Source organism: Leopardus geoffroyi, chromosome A1 (genome assembly GCF_018350155.1).
Source record: "Leopardus geoffroyi isolate Oge1 chromosome A1, O.geoffroyi_Oge1_pat1.0, whole genome shotgun sequence".
Classification (NCBI taxonomy): domain Eukaryota; kingdom Metazoa; phylum Chordata; class Mammalia; order Carnivora; family Felidae; genus Leopardus; species Leopardus geoffroyi.
This window is the reverse complement of record NC_059326.1, coordinates 177,013,497-177,029,881: the sequence shown is the minus strand read 5'-3', so window position 1 is coordinate 177,029,881 and position 16,385 is coordinate 177,013,497. Positions and strand designations below refer to the sequence as shown.

General features: G+C 51.3%; 1 protein-coding gene across 2 annotated transcripts in view; it reads right to left on the bottom strand.

The window, feature by feature from the left end:
* Positions 1-4,409: 4,409 nt before the first annotated feature.
* The window catches only part of SH3PXD2B (SH3 and PX domains 2B), a 102,260-nt gene continuing 90,284 nt past the window's right edge, over positions 4,410-16,385 (bottom strand). For both annotated transcript variants that reach the window (XM_045501377.1, XM_045501387.1), the window contains 2 exons: positions 15,560-15,685; positions 4,410-8,263 (listed from right to left, as the gene is read on the bottom strand). In XM_045501377.1, the coding sequence (XP_045357333.1) occupies positions 6,719-8,263; positions 15,560-15,685 (1,671 nt within the window). In that variant the 3' untranslated portion in view covers positions 4,410-6,718. The remainder of the gene's footprint in view (positions 8,264-15,559; positions 15,686-16,385) is intronic.

Genomic DNA, 16,385 nt, shown 5'->3' with positions numbered 1-16,385 from the left:
AAAACACTTTGAAAAATGCTGAATGGAGGGATTACAAATTTGGAAGCTGCGATGGTTTATTAAATTCACGGGCTTTGGAGCTAGATATTGGATAGTTCATCCTCTTACTAGCTGTGACCACAGATAAACTTAATCTCTTAGACTATTAATTTCCATCCATAAAATAGGCATAGCAATTCCTACCCAGAAGAACGGTAGCGGAGGCTTAAGAGATAATATCTGTAAGGTACCCAGCCAACAGCATGTTCTCAACAAAAGTTAGACCTTTGCCCTTAATTACAGAGTTAGGTTTAGGGAAGAGAAAGTATTCCTTGAACAAGATTTTGAATCCAGGGAATAGTTATATCAGGCTGAGATACGTGCTTTGATTAGCATGCGGGAGGGGGCATAGTATGGCATGAGAGAGTCAGCTTTAGGACGAGACAGCACGCACTAGCTATGTGAGACTTTGGTCCCATGCCTTCACATATAAAATGCGGACATCTATCTTCTAGAGCATTTTGAGGATGAAATCAAAGTGCATGTAGTGTATCCCACAGGCCTGGACCATAGTAAATGCTCAGAAAAATAAGGGTGACATTGCTAATAATAGTGTATGAAGCACCATTTGCAACACTTAGACTACGCCAGGCAATGTGCTGAGTCTGGCCATTTCTCAAAAGCGGAGCGTGCAGACCATTTCCTCACAATGGACTTTTAAAGGATGCAGTTTCTTGCTGATTCTGACTTTCAGGGGGTGCAGCCCAGGGGGTGATTGGGAGGCATGGGTTGCAAGATGGTGAGGAATCACACCTGGACCAGATGGATACTAACTAGAGAAGTGATGGACGTTAAACACCTTGGATTCGGAGAAGAGTGGCCGCATGACCTGGGTCTTAGACACACAGCTTTACCATGACCCCTTAGAGGAAGGAAGGAGAGTGTGTGCAGGTGTGTGCGTGCAGGTGTTTTGTGCAAGCTGGATCATGTTTGGCCTGGCACTTCTTAAACAGTATAAAGGGAACGGCGAATGTACCAGTTCCAACTGAGTCCTGAGGGCAATGGGGTAAGAACCCCCCCCCCCCCCCCCCCCCGAGAGAGTCAGCCAGGTTTGGTTCCTGACCATGGTCCAATCCCATCCCGTCAGGGTCAAGTGCCCCTGCATGCCTGCTCCAGGAATCCCATGCCCTTACCACTTGTATTCTTACGAACAACCACAATTAGTTTGGAAGATTGGGGAGAAAATGCTCCCAAGGGGGGGAGGGGGCTGAAGCACATGATTTTTTTTTTTTTTTTTTTTAATGGGAACAGAGACTAATACACAAAGGACCATTATCCTTAAGCAAGGTCCAGAAAGTAATTGCATTCTTTGAAATCTTTCATCCAAGGGAGGGTGAATATCGAATGTAAATTTCCCCTTTTGATGTTTTCTGTTCAGGGACTCTGTTGGTTCTCTTCTTCTCTCCCTAGGAAGGTGGGTGGTGGTGTCAATTTGCTTAATGATTCACCTGAGGCCAAGGAGGCTGGGGGTAGGTTTGGCCTTGCCTGTGCCCTTGGGAAGGTGATAACGCGTCAGACAATGCCCTCCCTCTCCCCAGAGCAGATGGCTTGGGCAGTCCCCACAGCCCAAGCGTGGCTGCCCCTCCCCTCCACCCCACACTCTTGCCCATGGGTAGGCAACACCAGCGAGAGGTTCCAAACACCTTGGATGTGCTAAATTTTCCACCCTTAGGCACAGAGCTGAGGATATGTGGGAGATACCCAGTGAACACAAGGATGTTTTCCCTTAATTTCTGGACATTGTGATTCAAAGAATCAAGATGAACTAGGAGGCCGACAGAGAAGTCCCCCCTCTTGGCCAAACAGCTCACAGGCTTCTGTTCTTTAACTCCCCAAACTCAAGCCCAAAATGCCAGGGCACGAAGCTATGTAATTCTTCTTTAGCCAAATAAAATTCATAGACACTGCATCTTCACAATGAAGCTTGAAACCAGTCAAGCACTTTTTATTAAAAAAAAAAAAAAGAAAAAAGAAAAAAGAAAAAAAAGTCTAATGGTATATAGTCTATACATGCTACAGCTAAGTGTTCACCACCCTCCCCCCCTCACATTACATATCCTCGTGTATTTGTGTGTGTGTGTTAAAAGGAAACAAAAACCACCACCAGAATTCGTCAGTTTGCCAAGAGGGTATGAGGAGTGCTGTGACATTCAGGGATCTCCAGTGTCACTCCGTGAGCAGACAGGAGGCGGTGGTGCAGGGTGGTCAGAGCTCCCCTGTTCGTGGAGGGATGTGAGAAATGGCCTAGTTGTTGGTGGCGCTCGGAAGCAGGAAATGCGGGGATCGCTAAGGTGACCATAGTTTATCATCTCCCCTGGACGAGTGAAAGGGGCACTATTAACAGCTACATGGGCACAAAGGCATAGACAGGCACGCACTGGGATAAAATACGGACACCTCAGCTGTGTTAGAATTGCTTATTGCTGTAAGAAGCCTGGTGGGGGCACCTCCTTTTGTACGTTTATAGAAGACCTAGAAGTGAAGGCTACTGGCTGTAGCACTGGGTTTGGCCTCTTCAAGGATAACAGCAGTTGAGTCACTGAGAGGCCTAATTTGGAGGAGGGATGCAGACAGGAAGGAAGAGGGAAATGCTGAAGCGTGATGAGGGTGTGGATAGCTTGGCAGGGTAGCACCAGAAACCAGACATTACCCTATGAAGCTGGACGTTCAAGTCTGTGGGAAAGGGTCCTCAGCAGGTGGTCCATGAGCAGGTGAAGACCACGGAGCCTTCTGGGTTTTCGCTCTGCAGCGCTGGGACTGGTCCGTCTGGGACCCCTGCTGTGGTCCGTCTCAATGTCAGAACCTCAGCCAAGTTAGGAGCAATTCCTCCAGGCGAACAGAGGGCATCCTACACCCTCAGGCCTCAGTGTGAGCCAATTTCCCACTCCTCCAGGCCACAGAGTTTGACATTAGGTAATCTTTGGTCTATGGTGTGGTGTGGCTGGTTTGCAGCAGAAGCCTGGACAACCAAGGGGGAGGGATAGGACTGCAGTGCAGGGCTCAGGCTGTCCCATACCCACTGACGCAGTCCAAAGAGAAGGGCGAGACCTCTCAGGGAGCAGCCTGACCCAACACTTAAGAGACTTGGGCACAATGAAAGGATGGCAGCCAAGCCCCGAATGTTCCTGTTCCTGATGATGTCGAATTACCAGCTACTTGAAGGCAGGAGTGACTTCTTGAGCCCACACAGTGCTTTGTACTTGATAGAGGCTGTAAAAATACTACACAGTGCGTCCCTCAGCCTAAGGACCATCCAGATCCTGGGGAGATATGGCGCCTGCCCTTTCACGTGGCAAGTTTGTTTTCCTACGTTTCGCCTGGTAGTGGGATCCTCGGTGGGCTCAGAAATGTCTTAAGGCCAAGAACTTTGCCTAAGAGATTGGTTACAGGGGAAGGCCTTGTGGTGGAGGCTTAAGATGATTGATTAACGGGAGCTCATGTGGGCTCCAGCAATTTTCAGCGGGGTAGGGCGTTAACAGTGATCCAAGCGAGCGCCCAGCTCCCCCGTCTCAGCCTGGGACAGTGACATAAACCCACCAAATGGCAGAGATTTTTTGCAAAGGCCTAGTCTGCCAAGTGGTGATCCTACAACTCAGATTTTCCAGAGAGTTGGTGGCACTGTAAGCTGTGGTTTGGTCGTAGGACATAGGCTGAAACAGTCATCATGAGGAACGAAGCAGGGGTGAGAAAAGAAAAGAAAACAAAACCCACCTCCGCCTGCCTTTGGCCTGTGGCCTACTGCTGTGTGTGATCACGAGGTGAGGGGAGGAGAAACCGAAATTATGAGCAAGGGTGACCCGCTTCACGCACATTTCATTGCCATTGGCAGAGGAAAAGTCCCAGGACCTGGGGAGAGAGCACCCGTGGGCGCGAGTCTCAACTCGATCACAACTTGAATGAAAACTGGGCACGTGGCTTCACCCTGTGAACCTCAACTTTCTCTCCACCGCTCAGGGCTGATCCTATGCCCTCACAGGGCTGTCGTGAGGGTTAAGTTAAAGGAAGGAGTTTAAGCACCAGTGACCTGCCCTGAGCGTGGCATGGGAGTTTTAACTGTGGTCTTGGGCATTTTTCTGTGGGCATCACCTCAGGGGAGTTTTGCATAGGCTTCACCAATTGCTCGCAGAATGGTGGCCACCGGGCTAAATGCTGTAAACCTAAGTTCCCGAGCAAGGACAGCTAGGGAGAGCCACAGGGCCATCAAGACCCCCTACTTCCAGTTGCCTGAGGAAGGGCCCACCACTGTGGCAAACGGAGCCGACCCGAGAGAGGAGTCCTCAGACCCTAGATGTGTCCTGAGCAAAGAACGGTGAACAGAGAGGAATGTGGTTTCAGTACCTTCGGTTTGCGTCAGAATACTACTAATAACAAAAAAGCAAATTCTTTCATTTGCAGGACCACTTCTGCCCACAGGGAGGTGGAACCAGTCTGTTCCCACCCAGCGGACCTTCGGGAGGAGGGAGCGGAGCCAAAGATAACCCCTTCAGTGGAATCAGCAAACAAAAGCCAGAGCTCTTAGAGCCGGGCTTGGAGCCACACGTATCCTGGTGTACCCAGTGCCTAGCACGTGGTAGGCACTCACAAAATACTTGGAAAGGTCAACGGAAGCAGAAGTGAATCAGCAGAAAAGAGACCAAGTTCTGTCTCTGGAAATGTAGTCGAATCCTGCATAACAGCTTCATAAAAGCTGTTTAAGCCAAAGTGGGTCAAAAACTCTGAAAACCATGCTACGGGCTCGCTCCCTTCCAAATGAGGGGATGTCAAAGATGTGGGTGGCCCTCTCCCGGCTTCCCCTTTCCCTGACTACTGTCCTTCCCCACGGTTCTGGGCAGAGGGCCAGGGGGCAAGTGGGCACCGCCAGAAGCACCCCGGGGCCCTGCCCGGGGTCCACGGACCGACTGAAGGAAGGAATAAAGATGCTACTGTGACTCAGGATGCTCCTTCTCCCGTAGAAGCATCCAGAGCCCACATGGCAGTGCGGGCAGCGGAGAGCAGAAGAGGGCTGTTTGCACAGAAGTCTTTGGCACTGCAGCGGGACAGTGGGCGTCCCTGGGAAAGCTGGCCCTGTGGTCCGCAAAGCATCACAGCAGACGACCACTGAATTGGAGATTGCCGAGCTGGATCCTCTTCTGCAGGGTAGGGTGGGTAGCTGTGCCTCCGTGAAGCCTATCTGTCCAAATGGGTGGAAGTGAGATGACAGAGAGGGAGAGTGCATGCAAAAAAAAAAAAAAAAAAAAAAAAAAGAAAAAGAAAGAAAGAAAGAAAGAAAGAAAGAAAGAAAGAAAGAAAGAAAGAAAGAAAGAAAAATTGCTCTGTGAATGCCAGAGAGGAGCAGGAAGCAGCAGCAGAGAGGGCCGGGAGGCGTCTGCCTATGGAGATGCAGCTGCTGGCCCCTGAGCCACCAGGGCCCCTCAAGGCTGGCACGTGAGACCATCTGAGCTCCCTTGGCTCCACGAGCTTTATCCCCCAGAGCGGGCAGCAGCACAGGAGGAGGAAACAGGGCCCTGTGGCAGCCGCCAGAGCCCTGGGCATCCCCGCGTTGCCGAGGAGTAGCTGTCCACGGTGTAGGGCAGCCTTCGGTGCAAGCTGTGATGGGTTGGAGGCGTGGTGGGTGTGGGAGCAGCTACTGGTGCCCACACCACGAGGAAGCCCTTGGCCACCTGCTCCTGACACTGTTAGCTTCTTCCTTTCCCCTGCCTGGTTAGCCTCTTACTGGGGGGAAGGGCACCGGCATCGAAGTCACACTAGCTCGATTCAAGTCCTCGTTCTTCTGCCCAGCTCGTGTGCCCCTGGCCACACTGAGTCTGAGGTTCTTCGTCCGTAAAAACAGGTATACTACAAGAGAGGGTTGATGTGAGGGTTAAAACATGAATGTAAAGTGCCAAGTACAGAGTCTGGCACCTACTAGCTACTCACAAGGGGCATGGATTGTGATTAGCTCCTTTCAAACCGACTTTGAGATTCTTGCTCTATGGAGACAAAGTGAAATGCCCCATGGTGGGGCAGGGATTCCTATTTAAAAAGCCCTGCTGTGGGAAAGTGAAGCGTGCTGGGGCTGGGACCATGCCCTCAGGATCAGTCAGGGTCCCAAGACAGAAGATGGGAGGCAGAATGGCTCAGCAGACCCTCAGGTCCACTCCTGGGACAGCTGCATCTGGTCAAACCTGAGAGGCTCCCGGGCCCCGAGCCTCGAGGAGGACATCTCCTTGGGATTGGCAATGGAGCCAACTTCCAGGGGATGGAGTTCTTTCTGGTACCAGGCATTTTGGAAACTGAGTAAATAAAGTCACTGGGATTTTGGAAACACGGAGAAGTTGGGGGCCAGCCATCACGGACTGGGTGGGGTGCCAGCAATGAGAGACCCTTTCTGCAGTTTCCAGATCATGGGTTCTGGTCTTAGAGGCGTCGGAGAGTCACGGTCCCGCTGCTAGGTGGCCTACACAGGGTGGCAATGCCACCGGCCTTAAGGCAGGGATGCTGGCTTGGAGAGGAAGCAGGGGGTGTGGCCTCTGACCCTCTGAGCCTCCAGGGAATGCTGTGATGGGAGGGAAGAAACCACAGTACTCCAGAGCCTTCCTTCCTTTGAAGCTGCATGAAGGTTGATAAATTAAGAGGCATATTAAATATGTGGGTAAAGCCAGCAGGGATGCACGGGACCGCCACACAGGGAAGGAGGTGGCTACGGCTTCTTTCTGAGATAGTTGGAAGGAATCCACCCTTCCCAGGAAGGGGCCCCGCTCAGGACCTGGCAGAACCACCAGCCACTGCTGTTCTTTTCCCGGACCTCGAACACCGTCCCCTCCTGGAAGCTGCTGGTATCTTCGTCTCCTTCAAAGTTGGCCACAGCCACATATAAAGAGTCCTTCGGGCCATCCGCATTGGGGAAGGGGGTTGCGGCTACTTTCTCCCTGTTTTCTCCGATCTTGCCCGCCATCCGTGGTCCCGGACCACCTTTGCCTCTCATGTCGTCTTGGCCACCTGAGGAATTGGAAAGGAAAGGTTTGGCTTTAGGAGGAACCAGCAGGGCCCGGCCTGGGGCAGGAGCTGTCTTGCCTTCGTTGGCTTCCCGTTGTGGTCCTCTGACCTCTGGGAGGGGCCTGGAGGATGAGGTGGTTTTCTTGGGGGGCGGTGGTCTGCGGGGCAGGACCACGGGTCTCTGCGGGGAAGCCTCCTGCAGTGGGGCGGGCACACTCTTAGGCACAGGATCTGCGGTCTTGGCTGGCCTCGGAGGGGCTCTGCAGGACATCTCCTTTGGGCTGAGCCCATCCTGTTTGGCCGTCCTGTCCTGGGTGCGGCCAGGCCCGTCGCCTGGGAGGAAGCCCCGGCTGAAGGCTGCATCTTGGCCCCCAGCAGCCTGGTGGCCGCTCTCTCCGTCTAGTAGGGGTTTCTCTTGGGACTTGGCAGGCCTCAGCTTGCTCCTGAGGTTGCAGATGTCTACTTGGTCTTCGCCCTGAGGTGGCTCTGTCCTGGGGGAAGGAGTTGGTTTGGGCCTAACCTGAGGTTTGGACTTCAAGAAGGGATTCTGGGGAACAACTTCCGGCTTCTCCTCTGGTGGCTCAGCTTTGGGTCTGGAGATGGGTCGGAGGTTGGGCTTCTTCACTTCCTTGGCCAAGACCTTGTGGCCACACTCCAGCCCCATCTCGTTTTTCAGCTGGAACAACTTGCTTTTGTCAGGTTTGGGCTCTGGTCTCCTGCTGTCTCGGGACGGGGGGGTGTGTTTGGCTGGAATCATGGGCAAGATCATGCCCGGAGGCTTGGGTGAGGAGCCCCGGAGCTGTTCCATCCTCTGCCGCCCCCTCTCCTGCAGCTCCCCTTCCGACTTGACGATGGATTCTTTCCGGGGAGGGAGGCTGGGCTTCTCCTCCAGGTCGGGGCTTGAGATCTCTTCGTAGCCTGCGCACGAGGACATGTCAGAAGACGCCTTCCTCAGGACCTCCTTGCCGCCCTTCCAGTCTTTGGACCACGGCATCCCGGAGTCCGCGGTACCATGTGGCGCGTCGGGCAGGGGCCGGGAGGGGCCGACGGCTTCACTGCCCGTGTTGTTCTCCGCTGCTGCTGCATCCCCCAGACGGAGCTGGGTCACCTCGTTGGGCAAGGGAGCCAGGAAGTTGGGTCTTGAGGCATTGCTTGTCTTCTTATACTTGTCAATGAAGGTGGCTGGGGCCCACCCTTCCTTATCTTCGATCTGAATGTACCACCAGCCACTCAAGTTCTTCTCGATCACCTGGAGGGGAAGACAGAGGAGAACACTTAGTAGGGATGGTCTCAGGGCCAGTGGACCAGAGCAGTCTGGGAGAACCCACATGTGACTGGATTCTGGAAGCAAGGACTTTTCACTCAGCAGATCCCCAGACAACGGCTGCAGTGGACCATCTACGGAGACCTTACTGTGGGTCAGAAACATCTTACACGGGGGTAGGTTCTGGTCTAATCTTGGATATCCCCCAAAGCAGTCCTGGAGACATGGACTTGGGTACAAGTAATTAATCTGAGAGGTGATTTCAGGAGGTGCAAGTGAGAAAGTGGGAAAAGAGAGCCAATTAGGAGTATGTTATTGTTTCGGGCCACGGGGGCTTAATCTGCCAGGACCCTTTGAGACCATGCAGAACTCATCCCAACTTGGGGGGTGGGGACATTTATCTCCTGATTCCTAGTCCCTGCTCCCCCCCACCCCCCCAGGGCATTAATCCCCTGGCCTCTCTGGGTGGTGCCCTAATGGGGGTGTGGGAGATGGGAGGCTGTCATATTCAGGGACCTGTGTGCGGCTGCAGGAGGGTCGGGCTGCAGGACAGGCCACCGGCAGTGTCTGCTCCAATTCCACACTCAGCTCATCTTTAGACAGAGGGGAACCTCTGCTGATGAAGGTAAAAGAAACTTTTATCTCCTCTCCTTCTCCCTCTGGGACAGACACCCATGGGTGGAATCACCCATGGTATTTAAGATCTTATGTTTCCTGTCTCCTTTTTGTTCAGTATCATATGGCTGAATTGACTGGAAGGTGTGTATGTTGCATGTTATGGGCTGAAGTGTGCTCTCTCCAAGTTCATAGGTTGAAGCCCCAGCTCCCATGTCTTAGAATGTGACTGCATGTGGAGGTAGAACCTTCTAAGAGGTAATTAAGTTAAAATGAGGTCATATGGGTGGGCCTTGATCTAACATGACTGGTGTGCTTATAAGAGGAGATTAGGACACAGAAAACACACAGACTGAGGGACGACCACGTGTGAACACAGTTAAGAAAACAGCAGTCTCTAAGCCAAGGCGAGAGGCCTAGCGAGAGACCAAATCTGCTAACCCTTTGATCTTGGACTTTCAGCCTCCAAAACTGTGAGGAAATAAACCTCTGTTGTTTAAACCACCCAGCCTGTGACATTTCGTGGCAGCAGACTGAGCAAACCAATATTCTGCAGTTCCCTGGCAGGCCCCCTCCACAGGAGACCTGATTAATGCTTGCAACCGCTGTGTGAGATGGGGATTATCATCCCATTTTACAGATGCAGAACTGAGCCTCGGGACAACTGAGGGACTTGCAGAGGGTCTTGCGGAAAGTTAATGGAGGAGGCGGGAGCGAAAGGCAGGTGTGTGCGTTCCAGAGCTGGAGCCTTTACCACTACGCGACCATGGCCGCCGGGAAAGGGGACCTGTCTGTGGAGGAGCTGTATTCGAGGTGAGAAAAGTGCTGGGGGCAGAGAGGGCCACGGGTGCAGTCCTGCCGCCGCACTCCTCCGCCCAGCCTAGCGCAGGAGGCAGAGGCCGGGCTCTGAAGCCCGCGGTGTGGGTTCCAGTTCTGGCTCCACCTTTTATCGCCTGCGTGGCCCCGCACAAGCCGCATGCCTGAGATTCCACAGCGTGAGATGGAGGACGGTGGCGAGAACAAGAACACCCCTTACAGGATTTTCAGGAGGACTGCATAAGCGAATGCACACAGTGGCCCTTGGTCAATGCCGAAAGGTAAATGTTTCCTATTATTAAATTACAGTGGAGATCACTGACAAGGCAGGATGCATGTGACAAGTGTATATTTAACAAGCCCTGCTGGTCTCCCAGAAAGGGTATTGATACAGGCAAGCCCTTTGCGTGAGGGTGACCAGCATCTCCCCGACACCCAGTGGCTCTGGTAATAATTAAAGGTGACTCTGGGCATACAAGTCACTGTCGGCACACCCACGAATTCAACCACTCCAAGTGTGTACATGAGAAAATGAAAACAGGACGATAATCGCGGCGAAATACATCAATGAGGATTTGCTAAGCTTACGCTCTATGCAAAGTCCTACGGCAGAAGCACTCAACATGTGTGTTCTTGATCACAACTTACGGGAGTTTTCATTTACCAGAGGGAGGCCGAGAGCTATCATGAATAAAAGCCAATGCCAAATCACAAGAATGAAGGGGAAGGAAAAAAGCCTGGGCTTTAACGCCAGAGACGCCTGGGTTCAAATCCCAGCTCCACTTACTAGCAATACAACCTTGGGCAGTGGACCTAACCTCTCTTTGTCTCAGGTGCATCTGTAGAATAGGCTGAAGATATCGACCTCTTGGGACTTCTGTGAAGACTGTTATCAAGGGCGTAAGGTCCCCGGCACAGAGAGGTGCCTCTATCATCATCATCAACAGCAGCAGCAGCAGCTGCACATGTTTTGAATGTACACAGACCAGGCAGGCAAGTAAGGTGATCCTGGGCATCGTGTTGGAACACTGTGGCTCCATTAACGAAATCCGAAGGCTAAGATGAGATTGAAATGAGCCAGGAAGCAAAGTGGGGAAGAAAGTAGAGGATACAGAACTGCTCATGACAAGAGAATACTTGGGTAAGCCAAAAGCTTTAGTGGCTTCCCACCGGAGGCCCCCAGGCTACCACTGGCAGAGCCGTATGCTGACATCATGGAACAATGAGCAGTTAAGTTTCAAGGTTGGGTTATGTCTGTGTTTTCTGGAAAAGAATGTCGGGTATGTGAGCTTTTAAAATGGATCAGCTTTAGCAAAGAGAGACAGGATAAAGGCCAGAAATAAAAAAGGGGACTGGTTCTAGTTGAAGTGGGGGGTGGAGACTGGTGGGAGGCACCCCAACACCCCCAGGAAACTCCAGGGACCATGAGCTCCCGGCTGCACGCAGAGTCAGCCCTCAGCTTTGGCGCATGGTCCACGACATCCTGAGCTGCACTTGGCTGATTTCAGAACATTCTGAGCCAGGTAGCGGTATTTGCCGACATGCTTGAACAACGGTGTGTGTGTGTGTGTGTGTGTGTGTGTGTGTGTGTGTGTGTGTGTAAAATGCTGGAAACTTATTGTCTTGAAGGAGAAGGTGGTTTTATCATATTTTTCAGCACTCCGAGGAAAAGAAAACCAAATCTTTATACTACGCAAGTTGGATTTCTAGTTTCGAGAGGAGGGTGAGTAGCAGCTTCCCCTCGATGCGAGAAAGCCAGGGAAATAAATGAATACAAAGCCAACCTCAGAAGGAGGAAGGGGAGAAGTTAGCGGACCAGGAATTGTGAGGACTCACAGATGGACAGAGGCAGCAGAGGGAGGCTGTGGCCCAGGGCTGCTGCAGGGGTACCTGCCACCAAAGGTGGAGCAGGGCTGAGGTCTGCCAGACTTCAAGGTGGGGGAGCCTGGGAACAGGGTGCCCAGGAGCGAGCAACAGGGGATTAACTGAGATACCAGAGCAGAAGCAGCCAGGCTGGTTGATTCCTCACACCTCTTCTTGCCATTCTTTTAGGGCAGGCAGAGTAAAGAAGGTGATTGCTCATAAGTGGAAACAGGGAATGTGAGAACTTGGGTCAGAGAGACCCCACACTATTCAGTGGCTGGCTTGGAAGTCTCCAACCTAGCGCTGGAACTGGTGGGAGCTGACCAGCACTTTGTGTACAAGCCCCCGCTGGACTGTCTGACTGCTGCCTCTTCTTGCACAGCCCAAGGCAAGTACTAACACCACGAGAACGGAAATAAACCAACAGCACTGCAAAGGATATACGGCTGAGAAAAGAGATAATGGACTATAACAGTAGGACCTTAAATTCAACATATTTAATATTCTCAGAGCGTGATGGAAGGGCATCAAATTTGCGAAAGAACAGGCTCTGTTGAAACAAGAACAGGCACCCGGGAAAAAGAATCATTACTGCACTCTCAGAAATGAAAATAATTGTGGAAATAAAACCAGCAACAGACTGAACTGTTAAACAGCAAATGAATGAACTAGAAGATGAGGCACAATGCTGGGGCACCTGGGTGGCTCAGTCGGTTGGGCAACCGACTTTGGCTCAGGTCATGATCTCCCGGTTGATGAGTTCGAGCCCCACATCGGGCTCTGTGCTGACAGCTCAGAGCCTGGAGCCTGCTTCAGATTCTATGTCTCCTTCTCTCTCTGCCCCACCCCCCCCTTGCACTCTGTCTCTCTCTGTCTCTCAAAAATAAATAAACGTTAAAAAAAAAAAAAAAAAAAAAAGATGAGGCCCAATGCTCCAAGAAGGCAGCACCAAGGGACAAAGATGGAAACGTGAAGAAAAAGTCAGCAGACGTGGAGAACAGGGGCAGAAGGTCACAAAGCTGTTTAGTAACTGTTCCAGGAGGAAAGAATAAAGAGGGTGAACGGAGGCACTATTTAAAAAAGTAAAAGTGGGGAACTCTCTAGGAAGATCTCGAGGCCTAGATCAAAAAGGCCCACCACAGGGGCGCCTGGGTGGCGCAGTCGGTTAGGCGCCCGACTTCAGCCAGGTCGCGATCTCGCGGTCCGTGAGTTCGAGCCCCGCGTTGGGCTCTGGGCTGATGGCTCAGAGCCTGGAGCCTGTTTCCGATTCTGTGTCTCCCTCTCTCTCTGCCCCTCCCCCGTTCATGCTCTGTCTCTCTCTGTCCCAAAAATGAATAAACGTTGAAAAATTAAAAAAAAAAAAAAAGGCCCACCACAATGCTAAGCAGGTAAAAATAAAGAAAGTCACACCTAGACGCACTTTCGTGAAATCCAAGCATTTTAAAGATAATGAGCTCCTGCGAGAATCAGAGAAATGACAGATTTTGAACGAGAGAATAAGAATTAGGTAGGTAGTAGCTCGTGACCAGCAGCACTAGATGTGAGAAGAGAACAGAGTGATCTATGCAAAGTGCCAAGGGAAGGGAACTTTCAACTTGGATTACAAAACCCAGTCACTGAAGAAGAAGAAAACAACACTCATCTCTCATTATGTCAAGAAAGCATGTACAGAAGTGAGGGGCTTGCTCTCAGCTGAAGACTGAGACATAGGGCCCAGATAAGCCATACAGGGTAGGGAAGGGAAACCAATGTGAATCAGGGGAGGCTTCCTAGAGGATTTAAAGAATGAATTTGATTTTGAGATGCCAAGTTCAGTTCAAAAAATGGCCTTCAGTGCCTTTTGTTTGTTTGTTTACTTATTTATTTTGAGAGACAGTGAGAGAGAGAGCACAAGGTGGGGAGAAGTAGAGAAAAAGAAGAAGAGAGAGAAAATCCTAAGCAGGCTCCACATGGTCAGCACAGAGCCTGATGTGGGGCTCGAACTCATCAACCTGGAGATCATGACCTGAGCTGAAGTCAGACGTTTAACCGACTGAGCCACCCAGGCCCTAAGTGCCTTCTATGAGAAGGCAGGCGGAGTGTTAGGAGCTGGGTTAAAGCAAGGTCAGTCCTGGCAGAGAGAGTAAGAGAGCTGGAGAAGGGCCAGCTTGACCAGTGGGGTTCACAGAAAAGCTGTGGAAACAGGCTTTGGTCGGAGACACGGCCTGGGGTGTGAAAAGATGCTAGGAAGAAGGCACATGTTTCATGTCGAATCGGATGTATAGGTTTTACAGCAGCAAAATGGGGAACTGGGCATAGAATGATCTTTTAGCACAAATCAAGATGCCTTGAGTTCTCTGTAGATATGAAGTTGGAAAGGCCAGAAAGGCCAAACAAAACAAAACAAAACAAAACAAAAAAAGGCAAGAGGAACAGCTATGAAGTCTTTTTAGAACTTTGTGGGTATTTCTGCTTTCCCCTTAGTCTGTCTACCTAGACTGGGATTTGCATTTTATAAAATTAGCTGGAGAGACTTTAGCTCTCTGCAGATAGCCCTCCCTCAATGGGCTGAAAGACATTTGGTTGAGGATGACTTTCTGGAGATGCCTGGGAAGAATCGGTGGTGGAGAGGCCCAGGACGCAGCACCTTCGGGGAGCCACCTTCTGCTGAGCTGCCTGGGCAGCTGCCCCAGGGCATGACGGGAAAGAGAGAGAGAGAGGCAGGAAGTGTCAGAGTGGGAGGGAACCAGCAGGTGCTTTGCAGATCTCTTAGAGAGTGATTAAAGACCCTCAGGGCAACCACACTTGTGCGCTGGCTCAACAGTCATCCATCCACTGCTTATGTCCTTCAATCAGCCAAACGTTCACTTCTAAAGCACCCACTACGGACCAGCCCCAATGCCAGGGCTGTGGGTAAGAATGAAGAAGATACTCCCCGGCCTTCTGAGTGTCAGGCAGGAGGCTAGTGGGGAGACAGATTTTCACTGAATCGATATTTCTTGCAAACCTACCATGTGCCAAGCACTGTGCTAGCTGTAAGGACACAGGAGTGAAAAACAGATAAGGTGCCCGCCCTCCCGACATTCCCAAATGTCCAGCAGATGGCTAACAATAGGAGGTTAACAGTCCTGGCTCAAATCTGGAGACACACATGGGTTCAAATCCTGCCTCTGCCACCTTTCAGCTGTGTGACTTTGGACAGCACCTTTTTTCCTGAGCCAAAGCTTCCTCATCTGAAAAATGGGGATTGTGAATGGTCCTGCCTCACCAGACTAAATGATTAAGAGAGAGACTGTGTGTGAAGTGCTGAGCTCAGTGCCTGGCAGCTGATTGCTACAGCATGACTTCCAGGCTCTCCGGGAAATACGGGCAACAGCCTCAAGCTCTGACTCCACGAGGAAAGGAGAAAGAAATGGAAGGAGAGAGAGGATTTATGCTGGCCTTGGTGCAGGAACAGAGCAGACAAGCAAAGGAGCGGGACGAAAAGGGGAGAGAGAAGCAAGAAGGGAAGTAGGTGGTGATAAAAACAGAATACAAGGCAGTCACAAAAGATCACATAGTGTATGATTCCACTTACATGAAATGTTCATGCAGGCACAGCAACAGAGACAGAAAGCAGATTAGTGGCTGCCTAGGGCTGGGGGCAGGGGGGCTGAGAACAGTTGAGGGGAGACAGGGAGTGGCGGCTAATGTATACAGCCTTTCTGTTTTGGGTGATGAGAATGTTCTAACACTGAATGTGGTTGCACAATTCTGTGAATATACTAAAAACACTGGATTGTATACTTTAAGTCAGTGATGTGTATGGGTGAATTATATATCAGTAAAGCTGCCACAAAGAAAGGAGAGAAGGGAGGGAGGGAGGGAGAGAGGAAGGAAGAGAGGGAAGAGGGGAGGAAGGAAAAGAGGAAGGGAGGGAGGGAGGGTGAGGAGAGAAATGAGAGAAGCAGGAGGTGGTGCCGTGGTTCAAGAATCACAAGTAGCCAAAGGGACACCAGGTCCACTCACCTCGACCTTCAGACCCGCCTGGAAGCTGATGCCATCAGGGATGGTTGTCTGGAACTCAGCAATAGTGTAATACTCTTCCTCCACTTGGGGTGGAACGGGAGGCTTGGGCAGGTTAAGACCTCGAGGCTGGCACAATTAAACACAGTGCTAAATCCAGGGTAAGTCCATTGTCATTGGCTGAAGGGGGGAGGCCATGGGGGCTAAGGGGGGAGGCTCTAAGGGTTGGGGGCACACAATCACCCTCGAGGGGAGCTGGTGGACCCATTTGGATTCTAAGGGACAAAACACAGAGGACCATCTGTGCAGATCATCTCCTAGATGGTTCACTGGACCATCAGCTTCAGAGTGAGGAGGAGAAACATGGGACATTTACCTACAATCATGAAAATCTGGGGCAGGACAACAGTCTCTGAATTCAAGAGGCAGTGAGGGTTGTGGAAAGAACACGGGCTTGCAGGTCAGACCCATCTGGGTTGGAAATACTGCTTATGCGTGCTGTGCACCTTTGGACAAATCACTTCCCCTTCTGGAGCCTCAGTTTCATCTCCTGTAGAATGGGGATCTACCTGGTGGGATCACTGTAAGCATTCAATAGGTCCACCTAATGAAGCACCCAGCACACTGCAGGGTGCCCAACTGGTGCTCAATAAATGGTAGAAGGCTCAATTTTCAAAGTATTGGTTAGAAAAGGTACCTAAAGAATTAAAAACAGAGTCTGAAAGTAAAATACCAGAACGGCACCACAAATACTTATGCCTCATCCCAGCTTTGGTTTCGAGTTACCTTCTCTGAGAAGACTGATCTACAATAAAGCAAAGTGGGCTCA